The sequence below is a fragment of the Cryptomeria japonica genome, chromosome 3, assembly GCF_030272615.1.
Source record: "Cryptomeria japonica chromosome 3, Sugi_1.0, whole genome shotgun sequence".
NCBI classification, from domain to species: Eukaryota; Viridiplantae; Streptophyta; class Pinopsida; order Cupressales; family Cupressaceae; genus Cryptomeria; species Cryptomeria japonica.
This window is the reverse complement of record NC_081407.1, coordinates 4,155,236-4,177,044: the sequence shown is the minus strand read 5'-3', so window position 1 is coordinate 4,177,044 and position 21,809 is coordinate 4,155,236. Positions and strand designations below refer to the sequence as shown.

At 44.2% G+C, this 21,809-nt stretch overlaps 1 protein-coding gene across 3 annotated transcripts in view; it reads left to right on the top strand.

The window, feature by feature from the left end:
* LOC131041182 (mediator of RNA polymerase II transcription subunit 23) overlaps window positions 1–21,809 on the top strand; it is a 316,846-nt gene that overhangs the window by 105,562 nt on the left and 189,475 nt on the right. For all 3 annotated transcript variants that reach the window (XM_057974180.2, XM_057974179.2, XM_057974182.2), the window contains one exon: window positions 3,446–3,659. In XM_057974180.2, coding sequence (XP_057830163.2) covers window positions 3,446–3,659 — 214 coding nt within the window. The remainder of the gene's footprint in view (window positions 1–3,445; window positions 3,660–21,809) is intronic.

Sequence of the window (21,809 nt, the reverse complement as noted above, 5' to 3'; positions counted from 1 at the left end):
CCCTTCCATTACAATTTCTAAGTCTAAATGCCCCTTATTTTACCATGTATACAAACTACCCACTTTTTGTGACATTTTTATACCCCTTCTTATTTCTACCCTTTTTGTACTTGACATTTTTATATTCAGTTTTCCACTAGTATCTGAACTACCTTTTCTAAATCTAATTTGAAAATACTACCAAAGGTTATTGAGATCTATGAAATAATAAACCCATTGCTAGGTAACCATTTTTCCATGGCCACTCCTGTAAGATTATAAAGTTTATTTCTAACTAAATTATATCAATGCAAACCACTCTTTACCATCCACGAGAAATATTGAACCATGTAAACCTTAACTAATTTATCTCCTTGATCCCTTGATAAAAACAATACATCATCTTAGATTTTTAGTCATTCTTAAATCTACATCATGACTGGATGTTGTATGGTACCTGTTGGGTAGTGAATCCCTTGTGCTTTTGAAAGCTGAACCATGACCATTTCAACATCTTCAAATATATTCTGTGAAGCTATTAATGTTTACAAACATCCCACACCAAGGGAAGCAACCAGAAACCTATGGAAAGTCGTAAGAGTGCAAATTAGCCTTCTTAATCACCAGTTAATAGTATATAAGGCACAAGTGTTACCACCCATACTATTTTTTTAAGCCTTTGCATGCCTCAACATAGTGCCATTTTAAAAGAGAAATTCTTAATAGGATGGAAGTATTTTTACCAGTGTTCCATGGGGACGTGTCCCCCCCTTTTTGGCCACGTCTCCCCGTAAGAAACGTCTCGGGGATAGGGGGGCGAGGACGCGACGTCCCCCGCCATCCTGCCACCGCCGCCCAGGCGCCGCCGGGATGCCAAGATGTCTTCGCGTCTCCTAGGGAGACGTGGAGACGTCTCTCGAGGGACGGGGAGACGCCCAGACGTCTCCCATCACCCACGTCAAAAGCAAACAAAAAAAGCATTTTTTTATAAACATGTGACTTTTTGGGGGGTTAAGGGGTAACCCTAATTGGACGTGGGCCAATAGAAAAATAAAACTTGATGCCTTTAGAAAATAATAAAAGTATTTTTGGCCTCGTGAGGTGCTGCCCCTCAACCCCGCCCTGTATCTTATAGTCTCATTTGAAATGTAATTCTTATACTGTAATACTGTCATACATCTTTTCAAAACTAGTTTTTCAAGTACTATATGTATATGTATAACTATATCAGCAGCACCACCCCGCCACCCCCCCCGCCGCCGTCCCCCCGCCGTCCCCAAACTTAGGCCCTTGTTCCCCCCGTCCCGGAAATGCGTCCCCGTGTCCCCAACGCCCGTGGAACACTGGTTTTTACTAAATGAAAACCCATATGTACTGCCATATTTATGTGAAATAATAATAAAGAAGCAATATTGACTAAAGGTTTCCAAGGAGGTCAACTACCTAAGATGAACCTCTTTTCTCTCTCTTTCTCAAGCATAGAGTGCTATCATCCAATGTCCACTGATTATCAAGCCATCATGAGAAATCGCCACAAGCTGAAGTATTATCGCTGAATTGAACTGAATTCATTTTATTCATCTATCTAGATACAAACTGAAATATAAGCATGCATTTCATCATGTTAAATATAATTTTATAGTACAACCATGGGGGAAGTAATCCCGTCAGTACATTTTATTTGGGATTGCAATACAAGGTAACATAGGCTCATGTTTAATAAGCATAAAAGCCAAGTGTAAATCAAATATTATTGACAGTACACTCATATCCTGGCGGGTATGTTGCTGCTACCAAATTAAATAAATAATACCCAATGCATTATCCTAAGCCCCCTTGGAAATTCTACATTGCCCCATGGGATGTAGTATGATTTATTAACTGGAGCTTTTTCGGCAGTGTTTTGCGTGCATGATTTTTTGGGCAGCGGCTGCACAATTTTCTGGTTATTTCCATGGGTCTAGTTCGTGTCATTTTACCCACGATGAGTCTGCAGGTAGCGACTGTGTTTGGTGTTTTCATGGGTTTATAATTTTGTCCCTTTAAAAAAATTTAGTGGGTTTTAATATTTTTTTCCACAAAAATTATTTATGGTTTTTCTTATTCTGCATGGGTTTTCTAATTTTTGTCCTTCAAAAATTAGTGGATGGATTTTAATCTTTTTTTCCTTTAAAATAATCCTGGGAGGGTTTTATAATTTTTGTCTATAAAAACTTACTGTGAGTTTTGTGTGATTTTCTGCCTTAAAATCGTTTTGTAAAAGAGTTTTACTGTTTTCCCTCAAAAACGAAGTTTTGTATTTTGAACCATGTTTCGAATTGTCTTGGGTTTTGATTGATTTTTCACCTCAAAAATCGTGTTGGGTTTTGATCGATTTTTCTCCTCAAAAATTGTGTTTGGTCATCTGTAATTTCACGATGTTTGCGTGGGATTTTGGATTTTGCGTGATTTTTTCCTCAAAAATCATGGGTACAGGTGTTCCTATCTTAGGGTATTTACCCTTTTTTTCTGAAAAAACGATGCTTTGTAAACTGGTCTTGGCATTTTTTTCCTCAAAAATTGTGCCTTCTTGCAGTTTGTTTTGGGGCATCATGCTCATCTACAAAAGTTTGTGGACGATTTGTGTTATCCAGAAGTTCTCTTGATTTTGGGAGGGTCAGTGGCAGGCTCATTTCAGTGACGTTCTGAGAAGAAGGGGGCAGCCTTCTCTGTTTTTCTTTGGGTAGTTAGAATGATGACCATTAAGGGAGGGTATTAGAATATTGTAATTTTTCTTTAATGGTCATCTTAGTCATTTTAGTCGTGTTTAGTTTATTTAGTTAGTTTCTGTTTACGATTGTTTCTTTTAGAAACATCATCTTTTACTTTTCTATTTAAGGAGACTTTGTCTCCATTGCTTAGTACAACATCGATTTACCATGACACCTACAAAATATTTTATCGTCTAGTGTGTTTAAATTATGGCTTTTTAATTTTCTGAGTTAGTAAAGGTTTGCCAAGCACAAGTTTGAGTCTAAAATGGGCTGGACACGTCCAAGTCTCCATATTATGGGTGTTACAAGTAGTTGGAGGGTTAGTTTACAAGCTGCTGCCTATATTTAGGTTATTTCCTTGCTTCAAATATCAACTTTGCTCTCTTGCCTGGTTCTTAATATTTAATATGGTAAAGTAGGAATCAGTTACCATAATTTGATACTTTGGTAATTTGATTTTGTCTTTTATATATATATGTATTAATTGATACTTTGGTAATTTGATTTCATCTTTTCTATATATTACACACTACTTCTCACTTCATAGGATTCTTTCCCTAGCTGAAACTTTCAAAAGCACAATTCATTTTTGTGTAGCTATTGACAATTTGACATGCAAATATATACTTTAATGTATGTTACTTATTAGAAAAGAACTTGCAATCAAATATATACTTTAGTCTGTTATTTACCGAGTTTTTTCTCTGCTTTAGATGGAAACAATACGGAAGATACTTTCATTTCATAAAGAGAGGCTGTCAGATCAAAGTGCAAATGGTTCTCCCCAGAGCACACTACTTGAATTTATTAGCAGCAGTCAAACTTTACGTGTTTGGTCAATGAATCCTTCTACTAGAGAATTCTTAAACCCAGAAGAACTTCAGAAAGGCAAGCAAATTGACGAGTGGTGGAAGCAGATGACTAAAGGTATGCATACTTTTAGGCACTTTAGGAATATTCTAATTTTCCTTCTTTTGTTAAAGAAAAACAGTTCTAGGAAGCAATGTTATAAGACCTTCAGCATAAATTGAAAGAACAAAATAAATTGATGTCCACAAATGACTAAAGTCAGTCAATGGGAGTAATTCAATAGTATTATAATCAATCATGTTTCTAGATTGACTGCCTGTCTTACTCTGAAGAAGGTTTATGGATTCTATTGACTATTTGGTTCAGCACAAACTCTGCCATCTCTGCCCTTTTAAGGAGGGCCAAGATAGAGGAGCACTTTATTCTTTGTCCTCATTTCTTCTATTGAGATCGAGGGCAGATAATAATATCTTTCCAGAGACTTGTGCTGTTATTTATCCAACTTCCCTTTGCTACCTTGTTCAAAGGTGATTGGATTTTTTTTTTCATTGGATGGTCATTCTCTTAAAATATATTCTTACAAGGGACCTCTAGAGATTTTAGGCTAATTACATCCTTATTCCAGCACACAATGAGTGTTAGAGGTAGTAAGTACTTGTCATATACAACTAATTAACTCAATGAATGGATCACAGTTTGCAAACTTGGACATGGCAAAACCTCTATAAATCCAAATTTGTTCAGGATTCAGAAACTCAGCAAAAACTGACTACTGAAAAAATATTAGTGCAGTCTACATAAGAGGGGTCCAATGAAGGACATCCTAACCTAGCAGCCTTAATAACTCTCAAACAACATTCAAACACTAATGTTTATAGTGGAAAAGTTAGAACAAATGATAATAAAACATAAAAAATAACAAAACTAAAAATACTAGTCTAACTTCTGCAAACCTCTGTTTGATTATATAAAGTGATGTGCTCAAGATTCCAATGATATGTAGTTGGTCTGAGTATCAACATAAAAATAGCATTCTATAATTAAATCGACAATGTTACTTTGCATTGAAGGTTGGTTATGAAATGATGAACTAGATGACGAATTTATAGATTTTCAGATTATTGAATGGACGGCTAAGATTTGATCGTAGATTATTGTGGAATTAATGAGGAGAGGTGGATTAGTTAATTGAACGTGATGAGGAAATTGCTAAATCAATGATAATAATGATTAACAAATAACGATAAGATGATAATGTAATAATAACCCCCTAATTTTTTTTTTGTTTGAAAAGTAAACACTTAGCCAATGAAGTTTCACAATGTTAATCAAGCAATGGATATGCAAGTCAATTTCCACTGTCATTAAGAACTGTTATGGTTTTCAATATTCATTTCAAGCTACTGTTCATAATTTTTGGACAAAATTATAAATTTTGATACTCCATTACATGAAGAAGATATTCATATAAATTCACAACATAAGTACCTTGGAAAATAGTTCCCTTTTGATAGTGTGCAGGTCTCTTTTTAACATGGAAAACTCAGTCACAGGTGGCTGCAACTATTGCAGAGGCAAACATTCCTAAACCTTCATGAAGGCACGCCATTCGTTGGGTCTGCTCCCTACCATAGAGGTCACCCCCTTGAGCTTGCATCAAATTTTTCAAACCGTTTTCTACCCACATGGATAGTCCAGTATAAAACATCTGAGATGAAATTACTGTTATACACTTGGTGGAGTGGCTCCAAGGAACAGAGAGGGCTGCCTTAAAAAAATCATAGTAAATTCTTCCAACATTTTCTTCACATCTTCAGCAAATGATTGCAAGGTCAAGGCATCCAGTTTGGTGAACAGACCTAGTAAAAAGTAGAAACCTCCAAGATCACATGCCATGCCCTTCAATACCTGTATGGCCCTTCACTAGGAATTTTGGCAACCTTAAAAAATTGCTGTCCAGCTTATGGCTTTGTGAAAGGGTTCCAAATAGGGTCGCCTAGGACTAGAAACTGCATAGATTTAATACCCAAAGCCATTTAGTCAATAACTCAATCTCCATTAGCATTAAATGGTGTACGACCTACTTTGGGAAAGGGGACGGCCAGCCACAGGAGCCCTGCAACTTACTCAAACAAACACACAAATAACTCTGCTAAAAAAACCGAATAAATCTTCAGTCCTGTCCTCAAAAAATCATGAAAATGCTCGTCTTTTTGAAACCTTGAATCTTCGAAACTCCATGAAAATCAATGTGTTTCTTGTGTGAAAACACCAAACCAGCTAGGATGGATCTTTCACCATCGAAATTAGTGAACTTTGATGAGGGTTTCTATCCTCAATCAACTCTTGGAATACCTCAATGTTCACTTCGACAACATTTTGGTATGTGTGCAACTATAAATGATTGAAAATGATAGCTAAAACCCCTTTATATAGAGTTGGAGGGAAAATGCCAGATTATAAATTCAAATTAATTTAAATCCCTCAAAAACGCCCCCAAACAATTTAAAAACAACTTAATTCTGAGTTCCTCCTTTCCTAGGCATCCAACTTGGGAAACATAACTTCACTTTATGAAATTTAACACTAAAGTGAATATTAAAACGTTACATTATACTTTTAGTGCAAATACTTAAATATTTCTAAAAACATCGTGGAAAGCCTTGCCATCGCACGGGAAATTCAAATCAATCATGCTGAGACATAACATATGCTGAAGAATGATGCTAGGTGCCAAAATGAACATCTACTATAAATAGCAGTGTTCTCCAAGAATTGTGGAGAACAACTCAGAAGGCCAAAAATGCTACAAAGAGTGTTGCCACTAACAAAATACCACTGAATACCCACACAGCTGCTAGAAGCCAAGAAAACTGAAACCGATCTCTTCAAGAAAGCTGGATTCCCTAACCACCACCAATTAGCCTACAGGAATCTAGGAACATTCTCATCTTGACTAGGTTTGAGGAGGAGACATTATAGATAATCAGCTCATATTAATTAAATAATAATGAATTATTTAATTAAATGATAATAATGATTGATGAATGATAATGGAAATTAGTCTAATTTAAGTAAATATTGAAAATTATTTAGTTAACTAGTAATGTGTTGATGATGCTAGGTGCAGTGAATTTTGAGTGTCTATATTTTGCCCCCCTTTGAGATGATGATATTTGAAGTAACATTGTTGCAAAGAAAAGAAAAAGTAGCTAAGAAGAATAAATTAGATGAGATGAAGAAAGTGATGATATGCCCTAGTTAGGTGGAAGAAATATTAGAAGATTAGGCAAAGGGATGATGCCCCCTTGAGATATTATACATGCACAAATTGCATGAGTGAGCTCTTGAAAGAAGAAATGTCAAGATAATGTTAGATGAACAAAGACATTTAAGGAAGAAGAAAAGAAGAAAAATGGAGAGATGGATGCAAGAAACATGATTATTAATGTATTGAGGATAATGGATTTATTAAGATGATGGATGAGAAATTGATTATTTTCAAATGCTTTAGTTATTGTTAACATGTCGAGAGCAATCTTTATTTAATATAGTAATGAATATTATCCAAGGAGGTATAAAGGCCAAAATGATGATATATCCAATGCATGGATTGACTCAAAATAGAAAAGGTTGCCTGCAAGCATATGTCATTGGACGCTATGATATGGAAACCCATGATGTTGTTGTAGTGATATAATGCAAGGCCTATGACAAATGCAAACAAATGAAAATACGCACAAGCAATCAAGCAAGTATGTACAACAATACAAAGACATACAATGTTGCACCTAGTCAAGTTGAAAACCAATCGATTGATTGATGATAATGATGAGAGTGTTGATGATAAGAAAAATGCAAGGATTATGTTTTAAATGACGACAACAAGATGGGAATTTGGAATGATTTATCTTGATGATAATAGCTTGAGCTGAATCAAGGCTTATAGGAAGGTTGGGACCAAAATCAAGGGATGTTTTGGGAAGTTCTTACATAGCAAGATTATATGGGTGAAGATTTTTGCATTTGGATAGAATATTTTTGGGATTGGCTGGATTGTGGGGGGGTTTCAGATACCTAGACAAAGTGGAGTGTGGTGAGTGATGTTGGTGTTAGACACAATGCACCACTGAGAGGGAGAGTGGGTGAATCAGTGGTTCTCAAACTTTTCCCTTTAGCTATCCTATGTGAGCATACCGGTTTGTGGTTCTAACTCAATGTAGACTTATCGGTTAGTGGGGAGACTCACACAGATGCAATCACACCCAAGAGGCATCACATAATACTAGCATGTACGAGGAAAACCCAATATGGGAAAAACTTCGGTGAGCAATGTTGCTGGAGTCTATTGCTCCAATCCAGCCTCACAATGAAAACTGTTACAAAGTTTAGGGCACCAACCCAAGGAGCACCAACCCCTGACTTTATGGGCTACAACCCAAAGGAGTTACAACCCTTGACTTTAGGGCACCTACCCAAGTGTTTACCTCACTGGGTAAACAGGAAGAATACAGAAACTGAACAGCAATGTACAATGCAAATATAAAAGAAGTACCAGCATAAGCTTTCCATTAATGTCAAAGGATGTTCATATTATATCCGTCGTTAACAATACATTACATCTGACACGGCTAACATTACCTCTCAACACCCGAAGGTGGTACAATATATGACTGCCGAAGGGGTGCGACCCAACCGTCGCGACTCCAACTACCTACCCGTCGGCTAACTAACTATTGATAATTAACATTATTAACTATACACTTTTTCCCGATAACATCATCCCCCCCAAAAAAGAAGTCGTCTCCGACGACTAACAACAAAATGGAGACAATGTAATATAAAGATACAACCAAGTGGAAGTCAAGGAGGGGGCTGAGGAAGCGTCCCTGAAGTCGAAGGGTGCGCGCTGCCACATCCCGCTCTGCGACCAACACCTTCTCCAAGGCAGTCTTCACCATAAGCGCAGCCTCCAGTAGCTCCCTCTCCTTGGTATCGGCGGACTCTGTCATGCGAACCAACTGGGCCTGAACACCATCTAACTCCTGCTGGACTAGACTCCGCGCACTCTGTTCCTCTGAAAGACGGGCGTCCACCGCAACCTTCTCTGCGCGGGCTGTCTCAAGCTGTGCGACCAACTCTGATCTCTCGGCTGCCCACGAGGCTTGTTGCCTAGCCATGTCCTGCTCTAACTCCACTCGAGCAGCCTCGCGAACTACGGACGTATGCTGTGTCTGGCGTAAGGTATAGTAGGCCTCCCTATAAACCTGCTCAATCTCCCGGACGATGGTCGTCACCCTACTCTCCACGACGGGCTGAGGCACACGCCAAGCCTCCAACATCGCCTCCGTCTGGGTAACTGGCCACCCTCGTGCCTCAAAACATGAGGTGAAGGCTGCGGGACAGCCCTCTCGCATAAACTGGAGGACTTGCTCTAATTCCTCCACAACCTGCTGTAGAGACCGTGTCTGGGCCGCGGCCACCACTCGTCGACCCCTCGTCACCATATCTGCCAGATAAACCTCAATGTCCTCTCCCTCTAGCCCCGATGTAGGTACAGGAAGCCCACGTGGTAACTCAAAAGTCTCCTCAACCACACCAACTGCATCCTGCTGGCCCAGAACACCCTCTCCAAGGACCTGTCCCTCTGCTGGTGCCTGCGTCTCCGCCGAGGAATCCTCCAGATCCACCACCTCAGTGGGAGGCTCTCGCCGAGGTGAGAGTACAGCTGCTCCTACGGGTGGCGTCACTGTCATCTGGAATCTCCGGGTCAGCCAACTCCCCATAGCCGCCACTGATGGAACTGCACTCAACACCTCCGACCCTCTCTCCCCCTTGGAGACATGTCCCGTGATGGGCTCCTCCAACAAGGAGGCCGCAACCGTCACCACTGCATCGGATCCCACGACGTCTAGTCGTACCTGAGGCTCCGTCTCAACCATCTCCTCTGCCACGCCTCCCTGTGGTGGACCACACAACTCTGCCGTGCTCTCAGTACATGCCTCTGCGGGAATCGGTCCTGCGGCTGGTATGACGGAAGGTGCTGCGGCCGGCTGCATGGGCCTAAGTGTAACGGGCGTGCGGCTTTGTCCGAATGCCGGAATCGAAGTACTGCCTGCGGACGACCCCACAAGTGTGCCAAGTGGGAGTGTGGGTGGTGCAAACAACACTCGCTCTCCGGCGGGCTCCATCCTCCCCTCGTCTGTGGCCCGACTACTACTGTCGTCCTCATCCTCTGAATCCTCGGAATCCTCTGCACTGCTAGAAGTTTCTCGCCCACTATCTGGTTCTGCTGCGGTGGTCTCTAATACCCGTTTCCGCTTCGCGGAAGAGTGTCCAATATCCAGATGTCGCCAATGCATGATAGGAGGCTCACCCTCCGCCAAGGGTCCCTGTGGTCGTACCTCCAACTCAGCCTCGGGCACTGCTTCCCGCGTAGCCTCCAAGAACAATCCAATGGCATAGTGGGGCATGTAAAAGGTGCGCTGCTCCATCATCAAGAAGGCGCACATCCGCTCGGATAACAAGGTAGCCCAATCATAGACGACTCCGTTCATCACCCCGTTCATCAATACTATCTGTGGTAGAGCGATGTCTGATGCCCTACCCGACCCTGTCAACCTGCTTTTGATGACGTCCATAATGCATCGCCAGTGACCCTCTGCGACAAAGGACCTGCGCATCCCACGACCCTTCGTGGCGTCTACGATGCTTGCCAACTCTGCGGGGGTCAAGTCTCGGGACACTCGCTTAATCCAATGTTCCTTTTCTTCCCGTGTCATCTTCTTCGGCTTCAAGTCGACTTTCTTGCCATGTATGCCTGGGATGCCAAATACTCTGGTGAAATCTGCAGGTTTGAAGGATATGGTGATATCCTTCCCCAAATACTCAAATGTGCTCGTCCGTGAGCGGCTATCAAAGGTATCAACCATATATCGCAATGCTCCCTCGTACTCGCGAATGGCGAACACAGGCATCCGTATAGCCCATTCTACCCCTGCTCGGCGAAGACTTGTTTTCACCAAATTATCATCCGGCGCGTCTTGCCACCATTTCCGACATTCCACCCCATTCAATCCCTCAAAAGTGATATTCTGTGAAGTGGAGGTGTTCTTCCCTCGTACAGTGGATTGCTGTGGTGTCTTTTTCTTCTGCCTGGCTTCCATTGTGCCACCTGCTATTCGAACACCTGAAGGGAGAATACGTGCATCCGGCTTCCTATGGCTGCTATCCTGCAATTGTTTTTTCCAGTTTCTTTTTCCCGCAGACTCCATTGACTTGCTAACCGCTTCTTGATTTGCCCTTGTCGGATGGAAGGCACCTAACTACCTCCTGGCAGGTAGGCCGTACGGCTGTAATCCTCAACTACCTCCGGCTAATAAAATGCTCAAAACAAATCTTCGTCCACCTCCCGCACTACACCGCACGGTAATTTTGAAAAATCCTTGCCGCTGCCAAGTTCGGTTCAAGCCCTTTGGGCTTCCTTCCTCCCGCCCCGTGGCTCTCGCTGCTAGGCGTTTCTTCTACCTTCGCGTGGCGCTGTTAACGCCATGTTGGTGTTTACCGAGGTGTGTCCATGGTTCTACTCTGGTTCAGCAACTGATACTAGCAGCTCGCGGGATGTAACAAGCGAAGGTCGTTTTGCCAAAATAGAACACGCCCTAAGCCTACCGCAGCTCCACGGGATACCCCTTCGGTAGGCGGCGTTGTTTCTCCCTTCGGTAGCCAGCGTTTGTTAGAACCTTCGGTGGCTTCGTTTTATTCCCCTTCGGTTCGGCGTGGCTGTGCGGTGTTTTATGTGCTTCGTCGGCTGCTTGCGCGGTGAGCTTTCCCTTCGGTAGGTGTGGTTGTGCGGTGTTCCATCCGCTTCGTGTGCTTGCGCTGCATTCTATCCGTTTCGTGCGACTTTATACCACACGGCTGCCTCCGTCTTCGTGCGGTGTTTTTGTTTCCTTCGCTCCGTGTGCTTCGCTGTGCGGTGCCTTTGTTTCCTTTGCGCTTTGTGCGGCTTTTTACCCCTCCGACTACCACCGCACGGTGGCTTCCACCTACGGTGGTGTCCACCGTCGGTGGTGCCACCGCCGGTGGTGCCACCGCACGGTGGCTTCCACCTACGGTGGTCCCACCTTCGGTGGTGCCACCGCACGGTGGCTTTCACCTACGGTGGTCCCACCGTCGGTGGTGCCACCGCACGGTGGTGTCCACCTACGGTGGTGCCACCGCACGGTGGTCCCACCACGTGGCCACCGTGCGGTGGTCTTTTTCGCCCTTTTTCTAACTTTTTTTTTCATTTTTTTTTTTTTTTTCCAATGTTTTGCAATTTTTTCCTTTATATATTTTTTCAATTTTTTTTTTTTTTTTTTTTTTTTTTTTTTGAATTTTCTAATTATTTTCTTTTTTTTCCCTTTCTTTTATTTTCATTTATTGGCTGACTGCGACTGTGCGCCTCCTGTTGACTGCGACTGTGCGCCTCCTGTCGGGCTGCTCCTGTGCGCTTCCACCCTCTGGTGATACACTTTCAGTTTCGACCCATTGACGCCCTCTGGGATTACCTGTCCGTCGAGGGTCGAGAGTTTGACGGATCCGTTGGCGGCGACCTCTTGGATCCTGTAAGGGCCTAGCCACTTCACTTTGAACTTGCCGGGCTTAATCTCGTTCCTTCCGTTATACTTTAGGACTAATTGGCCCGGTGTGAACCTCGCCCGCCGAATGTGTTGGTCATGCCAGTATTTCCTGCGTTGTTGGGCCACGTCTGTCACCCACTGTGCCATCGTCCGTCTTTCATCCAACTTATTTAAGGCGTATAGTCTCTCTCGAAGGCTTTCCATGTCACCCAGTTTGTTGTCAATGGCGATTCTGAGACTTGGCACCATGAATTCGATCGGTACCACAGCCTCCTGGCCATACATCAATTGGAAAGGTGTCTGCCCGGTGGTTACTTTGTAAGTTGTGCGGTACGCCCAAAGTACCGAAGGCAGACGCTCTTCCCAGTCTTCCTTTTCCACCCCACAAGACTTATAAATTACCGACACGATGATTTTGTTGGTTGCCTCGGCCTGACCGTTTGCCCTGGGATAGTACGGACTCGATAGAGAATGAAAAATTTTGAACTCGGTTGTCAGTAGTCAAACAATATGATTTACAAAGTGCCCTCCTCTATCACTTGTCAGTTGAATCGGTATTCCGTACCGGGTGATAATCTGTTCATAAATGAATTTCGCCGTGCTGATGGCGGAGTTGTCTGCCAACGCCCTGGCTTCGACCCATTTGGTCAAATATTCTGTCGCCACGACAATGTATCTACATCGTCGGGCGTGACTTGGTTTTAATGGACCAACGAAGTCTAACCCCCATCTTTCGAACAATTCTTGAGCATGCGCCGGGTTAAGTGGCATAAAATCTCTTTTTAATGGTCGCCTAGCACGCTGACATGTATCACAACTTGTCACCCATTCTCTGGCGTCATTATGTAGTGTCGGCCACCACAAGCCAGCTAGTAGGACCTTCCTTGCTGTCGTATCCGGTCCCATGTGCCCTCCAGCAGCCCCTTCATGGGCTTCTCTCAATACTCCTGGGATTTCCTCTTCCAAGACACATCGTCGTAGGATCTGATCAGGTCCCATTTTGTAGAGAAGACCATTTATAAGTTGGAATGTTCGGCTTCTTAATACAAGTTTCCGTCTTTCACCTGGTGGCATTTCCTTCGGAAATTTTGATGTTGACAGATATTCACCCACACTGGTGTACCAATGAGGAAGGATGGCAATGCGGAAAAGATGGGTGTCCGGAAAATCCTCGCTAATGCCTTCGGCCGGCTCTCCCGACTTGATCCGTGATAGCTGGTCGGCTATGACGTGGCTCCTGCCAGGTCTGACAATGATGTTGAACGTAAATTCTTGTAACAGCAACAGCCATCGACTAATCCGCCCCTGGATGATTGGCTTGTTCACCAAATACATCAACGCCTGGTGATCCACATAAAATGTGAATGGTGTCGCCAGTAAATAATGTCTGAATTTTTGGACGGAGTATACCATGCCGAGGGCTTCTCTCTCCGTCGTGCTGTAGTTCCTCTCTGCGTTTGACAAGAGTCGACTTGCAAAATATACTGGGTGGTCCAGCCCGTGGCTGCCGACCTGTGCTAGGGTGGCCCCTATGGCGAAGTTGGATGCGTCGACATGTACATGGAACTCTTTGTCCCAATCTGGGTATGTCAAGATTGGCGCACCCACCAATCGTGATTTTAACTCTTGAAAAGCCTCTTCTTGGGCCGTCCCCCAGACGTACGGCTCCCCCCTTCGTGTCAGCTTATCAAGTGGGTATGATACTTGGGCAAAGTTCTTAATAAACCGCCTATAATACCCGATGTGTCCAAGAAATGACTTGACGCCGGTGACATCGTCGGGCGCCTCCATCTCCACAATGACTCGTATTTTGTCAGGGTCCGTCTTCAGTCCAGCCTTGCAGACGATGTGCCCTAGTAACTTGCCCTGAGGCACCATGAATCTGCATTTCTTGGGATTTAGGGCGAGGCGGGCTCGTCGACATCTCTCCATGCATTCACCAAGTGCGGCCAGATGTGCCTCCTCCGTGCTGTAAATGGACCAATCATCCAAGAATGCTTTGAAGTTTCCCACGGACATTTTATCGAAGATATGGAGGATTATCCGTTGAAAGGTAGCTGGCGCGTTGCACAACCCGAATGGCATCCGGTTGTATGCATAGACGCCATCTTCTACGATAAAGGTGGTCTTCAATTTGTCCTCCTCTGCAATGGAAATTTGATTATATCCGGAGAATCCATCCATAAATGAATAAATTTCGTGACCTGCGACTTCCTCGAGGATGGTGTCTGTGAATGGTATGGGAAATGGATCTTTAATTGTGACAGCATTCAAACACCTGAAGTCTACACAGATTCTTATCTGATCGGCCTCCTTTTTCAAAGATATCACAATGGGTGATACCCATTCACTCGTCTGGACCTTGAAGATAATCCCTGCTTCCAGCATGCGGTCAATTTCATTATTTACCCTGGCCGCATAATTTTTGTTCATTCTGTATGGCCTCTTCCGTACGGGCACGGCTCCGGGAACCAAAGGGATCCGATGTACACAGAGTTCTTGTGGTACCCCCTTGAGGTCCTTATATGTCCAAGCGAACACGTCTTTGTATTCTGTAAAAATTTTGAACGCCGCCGTCTTTAAGACGGGATTCCAGTCGTCGCCGACTAGAATATTTTTCTGTTCTGAAGGTTCTCCAAGGTTTGTAACTTGAAGTGCGGATTCTTCATACCTTATGGGCTTACTTTTGTCAAACTTGTGCGCTGGTGCGTCATCCACAGGGACATCCCCTTCCTTGTATTGTCCGTACTCTGGCGGAAACTCGTTCATGTCAGGTCCTTCGATCCCCAACATATTGCACCCATACAATAATTCATAGTCTTCCATTTGCCAATGGAAGAGCCCTCTCAAAGAATCCGTCTCATCCTCAGAACAGGCTTGAATTCCTAAGATGCCTTCATCATTTGGTTCCCTGCCCTCCTTCCCTTCGTCGGTATCGTCTCTGTCGGACTCTGACTCCGACGCCAACTCTTCACTGACCTGTTGAGTTTTGAGGTCAATGGTATACCTTCGGCCAGCCTTTTCCATGGACAAGGTGTTTTTCTTCCAATTGTGATTTGCTTTGGCCGCCACCAACCAGCCTCTGTCGAGGATGGCGTCGTACCCCTTCTTCTTCAATGGGATGACCACAAAATTCAGGACGAATGGCTGTGTTCCGATCGTCACCTGTTGCGCCATGAGTGTGCCCAGCGGCTTGATGCCGTGTTGGTCTGCTCCCAATAAAGTAAAGGTGGACGGCCAGAGAGTAGGTTTACCCAATTTTTTCCATGTTTCCTTTGGCAAGACATTTACTCCTGACCCGCCGTCGACAATTGTGTCGGTCAGGATGGTGCCCAATATACCCATTTCCACCACTGCTGGGTGTCTACCATTGTTGATCGTCAGGGTTAATGGGTCTGCTGCTGTCTCGCCAAGGTTGTCCTTGCCATGTATTGGTTGGCCTACTGGGGTTACTATTGCGGATTGCAACAACGTCGCTCGCAAGTGCGGCATACTTTCCAGGAGGTCCTTCATTTTGACAGGTATCTCGACCTGTAACAGTTGGTTTATAATGTTTGTTTCTCCTTCAGAGCGAGAAGTACCCGCCAGCTTTTGTGCACCCTTGCTCCTCCACATCTCCCTCTCCAATTCCGCTCGTGCCTCCAGTGCCTTTTGTTTTTCCGTACGGGGGTCTAGATAAGTGGCTGCTTTCGTCTTGGACCTTGTTATGGCGAGTGCATCCTCCATTTCTACATTCAATAGGTTCACGCCAGATTTGGGACAATTGCCATCATCATGGTCCCCGGGACCGCACCACTTGCAAAGTTTTTGTGGTGCTTCCTCCACCGTACAGTCTCTAGCGAAATGCCCCCAGTGATTGCAAGCTCGGCATTGTATCATCGGCCGCCCTTTAGCGTCGTATTGGATTCGGCTTCTATTATTCGTATTGTTATTATTGCCTCTTCCTCGCCTGTTGTTTCGGTAGCCGCCAGACGAAGCGTTGTTGCTCGCAGGCTGGGACGTGCCAGCTGACGCAGATGGTTCTGCAAAGAGAACCTGTTGGCTACGAGTCCTCATATTGTACGGACACTCCTTGGTAAGGTGTCCGGCAATCTGACAAATATCACAAAATGCTTTTTTCGGACAAGACCCCTTGGTGTGTCCGTCGGTACGGCAGTCCGTGCACCATAACTCCCCTTCGTCGCCCTTGCTTGTGCTTCCTTTTGTTCCCTTTATCTCTCTCATCATTCGCTCCATATCTTTTTGGAGAGCCCGTACCTTCCAATTAGAGTCGTCATCACTACTATCACTTTTGTCCGAAGAGGAATCATCGTCCGTCGAGGATTTATTTTTCTTCTTTTTGGACGTCTTCTGTTCACTTTCTAAATCCATTGCCCTGTTATAGGCGTCCGAATATGAAGAAGGGGGTACTATCTTCATTTTTCGTCTAAGGGATTTCTTTAGGCCTTCCACGAACCACCGTTTTTTCAATCCGTCTGCCGGCTGGTTCTCCATCTTTCCTAGCAGTTCTTTGAGCCGCCGGCTGTAGGTTCGGACAGTCTCGTCCTTCCTCTGTTTCGTGCCGTAGATTTCGGCTACGATCTCATTATCGTTTCTTAGGAGACGAAACTCTGCTTGAAATTCCTTCTTTAGGTCTGCCCATGTGCCAATTTTAGCCTTATCCGTGTCCGAAAACCAGTCGATGGCTACGCCCCTCAGTGTTGCGGGAAACTGTGTTACCCAATCGTCCTCATCGGTAACACCATTCGCTCCCCAAATTGTTTCACACGTGCGACAGTGGCGGACAGGGTCTTCTTTCCCATCCCCATGGAACTTTGGAAGTTTTTGTTTTTGTGCCATACCTTGCCTTTTTACTACTGGTGGTGGCTGTTGTCCTACTCCTGATGGGTCAGATCCTATAAGGGGTGCTTGACCGCCGTGCCCTGGTGTCCCTCCGACACTCCTGGCAGCCCCGGTGTCTTCTCCCTCTCCTGCCTCCTCCCCACTCCTTGGAGTTTTGCTAGCCTCTGGTGTGTGTGGCAAGTCCCTCAACTCCCTCAACTGAGTTTGGGTACACTCTATCCTGCGGCGGGTTTCCGCAAGTAACTCCTCCCGACTCCTTGGGTGGCCTCTGGCCTCACCGTCCCCTTCGGAGCGTTCCTCCTCTCTTCGCTTATACCTCTGTCGCCTTTCCGCTTGCTGTTCAAGGATCAAGGCACGTTGGGCTACTGCACGTTCATCTATATATTGTTGCTTATTTTTGTCTTTATTCAGTGTATTGGGCATTAATTCCCAGACCGCTTTAATGACATAAAAAGTAGAACACTTTTATTCATTCATAATGTGGTAGACAAGTTTATGCCAACAATATGACATAATTATTACAATAAGTGTTCTTTATTCCGTCCCGTATGGCTCACGGTTCAAATGGGCCTGGCGCCATCTCGTTCTGCTTCCCGTTCCTCGTACTGTTGCAAAATTTCTTGGCGTCGCTCCTCCCGGGCAATCTCCTCCAGGCGAGCTTGTTGTGCCAACGATGCTTGTGCTAGCAGTCGAGGGAGATGGTTCATCAACCGATTTACCTCCGGACTCACTTCCAACGCTGTCCACACGGCACTTGGTGGGACTCCTGCCTCCGCCGCCTCTCGTCGCACGTGGGTTTGAATGGCTACTTGGAGTAGAATCGAAAATTCTCTCGTCGCAGTGTCTTCTCCTATATAGAGTTCTGTTTGGGCATCGTCGACCTCGGGATTCACCTCACCAACGGGTAGGCCCATTGTGTCTGTGCGCCATCCGTGTCTTCCGTTCCTGAGTTCGTGTCGGCAACGGCGCCAAATGTTTACCTCACTGGGTAAACAGGAAGAATACAGAAACTGAACAACAATGTACAATGCAAATATAAAAGAAGTACCAGCAGAAGCTTTCCATTAATGTCAAAGGATGTTCATATTATATCCGTCGTTAACAATACATTACATCTGACACGGCTAACATTACCTCTCAACACCCGAAGGTGGTACAATATATGACTGCCGAAGGGGTGCGACCCAACCGTCGTGACTCCAACTACCTACCCGTCGGCTAACTAACTATTGATAATTAACATTATTAACTATACACTTTTTCCCGATAACACCAAGGAGCACCAACCCTTGACTTTATGGGCTGCAACCCAAAGGAGCTATAACCCCTGCATCGAGCTACAACTCAATGTTCTTAAAGTAAACTTCAAATACAAAAGTAGTTATCTTGTTACAAGTGAATCTTGCAACCATTTCATATACCTTACTCTGCCGGTGAGATACCTTCTCTGCAACATCGACTCAGTTCTCTTGCTACTCTCACCTGCCGCTTCTCTGCCGGTAAGCCCTACCAGTACACCTCTTCTACTCTTCTTACCAGTACACCTCTTCTACTTTTCTTCTCTGCAGTATCTCCTCCTCACTGCTCTGTACTTTACCAGTGCTAAACTTTACCGGTCCACTGTCTGCCTTCTCTTCAACACTCTTCACTTCTGCTCTGCCGGTATAACCACTACCGGTTTTGCTCTTCACTTTCCCTCGTCTCAGATACTTTCTGAGCACTTGGCTGATTTGCTCTCGCATCCAGAAGTAACACTCAATCACTTCGCAATAGCACAATATATTTCTTCTCTTTAGCAACACATAACAATGTCTTTCACTCGCATATTTATAGCCTAGGTTTCCCTCCCAAAGACAATTCAATTTCAGGCAGTTAGGGTTTCTTCACCATCCTCGAGGCAAACCAAATCCAATCAGATCCTGTCCGATCTGATCTTCCAGATTGCCAGCCTGCACAACTACGCCATTTACGCGCCTCCTAGATCATGCCTTCCATCTCTGGTGATCTGCTTTTTCCCTATCGACTGGCCTCTTGGTCAACCACCAAGATTTGGTTTTGCTGTTTCCTTCATCCGCCTCAATCTCCTCAATCACTCTTAGCTCTTTCGTAGTTGTCTTCTAGACCTCGAGCCACAAACCCCTGCAATAGCTCTGCAACATGTCCCGTGATTTGTGGGACCTTCCATTTATGTCGACCAACCCTGCAACTACCCTGTCGGTTTACATTCCATCCTTATCCAAATGCAGGTTCGCCACCTTGACTCCAAGTGGCATCCATGTCGACCATTTGCCAGCTTGGCTCTTCATGTCGGTCTAGATAGGATCACCAACCAAACACTTCTACTAGTTACTCTTCTCTGCCGGTATACAAACCCTGCCGGCATCTCACACTCTACCGGTTACCTCATCATGTCTTCTCTTTGCTGAACTGTCGGTGGAACACCTTGACCGGTCGTCAAACATGTCTATCTTGAGCATGTTCATTCCCACAAGGTGGGAAGACATCTACATCTGCACCTTGCTCATATTACCGATGGACTTACATACCGATAAACCTTCTTGATAACACTCTGTCATCAACTATCAATAGACTTCATCTTTAGTTCGACCATTCTCCTCTGACTGCAACTAATCAGCCTTGCCTTCTCCCTGATCAGCTCTGACTATATCACAACCAGTTTGTCAAGATGACAAACACACCACACTCCTTCTGTACCGGCATTTCAACATGCCTTTACCTCTTCTCTCTTATCTCAAAGAATCATGATGCACACTATGCATGCCTGGAGATAGGTTCCATTTACCGGTGGAGTGGCACCTTGTCTTCTACATCATGTAGTGTACTCATGTGACTACATTGTTAGTGCAGCATTTCTTCAAACAGGCACATGTGCTCCGGTGATGGCACTTTTACTGTTATTCATTGCTTCTCATGATGGCTGCATCTTCATCCGGTGGGAGTCCTGCTGTTCTGCAACCTCACAGCATACCGATGACCTGTTCATTCTTCTCCTCTAGTGTTGATGTGATTCCTGCCTCTTCATCACAAACAACCGCTTAAACACCTTGCCCATCCTTCTTGTACACTGGTCCTGACCTTTGCAGGCTGACAACCACTCACTTGGTTGATCTGACTTCCCCATGTCAACACATCACTTACCAATTGATATCCTTTCCTTATCAGTGATATAGTGTACCGGTTGATCACCTTACCATCTCATCCACACAGGTCAGGCACTAACTCGTGTACCGGTGACTCCTGAGGTCATCTTACTTACCTTTCTGGTGTTTTGCAACTCAAGGTGATATCCAAGATATCTCAACTTGTAATCCTCCTTGATAGTGTTGCACATACATTTCTCATACCGGTGGACATCCCATACCGGTTGACATCAATGACAACCCAATGCCAATAGTTGGATTGTTTAGGATTTGAAGTTGGTGATTAATGACAAGAAAGGACCAAGTTTAGTGATAAGGATGAAAGGATAAGCGATTTCTTATGTAGAGTATGGGAGGATGGTTAGGTGGTAAATAGGAGACATGAGGATTACTGGATGGAGGATAGGAGATATTTGAATTATTAGATGGAGTGTTTAGGATGTGATCTCCAAGGACTACGCTGAATAAAAATAAAAAGCTTTCTTCAAGATTCTAGGTTTGATAGTGCTATGTAGGCAATTGCTTGACATTAGATGGTGCGTGGCCAAAGGATGTGTTGTGAGGTATTCACACATCTCCCCATTGCAAATGGGAACCCCCCATTTTTTTCTGATTTTTGGGGTAGTGTTTGAGTCCTTAGCTATTAGCCTTTGCATTTGAAGAGGTATAGAAGGTCAAGAAGTCAGGAGACAGGTGAATAGACTTGTGTGAAGTGTGAAGTGAGTGAGTTTGTAAAGTCTAGGTGTCATCAGAGTTAATTATGAGTAAAGAAAGATTGCTAGTTAGAGGGTCACTTCAAGTACTCTTCTTGAGGAGTGAACTTCAATTCATGTGCATCCCTTGTAGAGCGAACCTCTTATACCTCTCCTATAGAGCGAAAATTTATCATGATGAGCATTGCACGATGCATCGAAGTTGAGAGAGTGAGCGAAAGAGAGCAAGGGTGAGTCAGGACCTTCACTTCAGGGGCATGACCTCAAAAGCATACTTCATTATCATCACTTTTGGAGTGAATTCCTTTGAAAAGCCTTGGAGTGATTGAACAAAGATAGTGAGCATGGTTTTGATTTGAGATCACCTCTTCTTGGGAGCAAAGCAAGCTTCATGAGTTCCATGATAGGAGCGAATTTCGCATTCACGAGGAAAATTTGACATGTTTTTGTGAATGAAGACCTAAAAAATCTAAGGATTGAGTTTATGTAGCAATGAAGTGATTGAGAGGAAAGTTCGTTTTAGTTTGAAATTCACATCTTGACTTGAACATTTGGAGTGAACTTCATGAATTGGGAATTTGGAGCGAACTTCATGAGTTGAGCTTTTGGAGCGAACTTCATGAGTCGAGCTTTTGGAGCGAATTTTATGAGTCAAGGAAATGGAGCGAATTTCATACAAGTGAACTTCATGAGTTGAGAAAGACAAGCGAATAAGCAAGGTGAGAGAAACAAACTTCATGTGCACCCCTTAGAGCAACTTTCATATCTAAGCTTGCATGAACGACTTTCAACATCACAAATTGACCCACAAAGGTGAACTTCATGAGTTCAAGATTTGGAGTGAACTTCATGAGTTCAAGATTTGGAGCGAACTTCATGAATTCACAATTTGGAGCGAACTTCATGAGTTGACAAATTGGAGCGAAT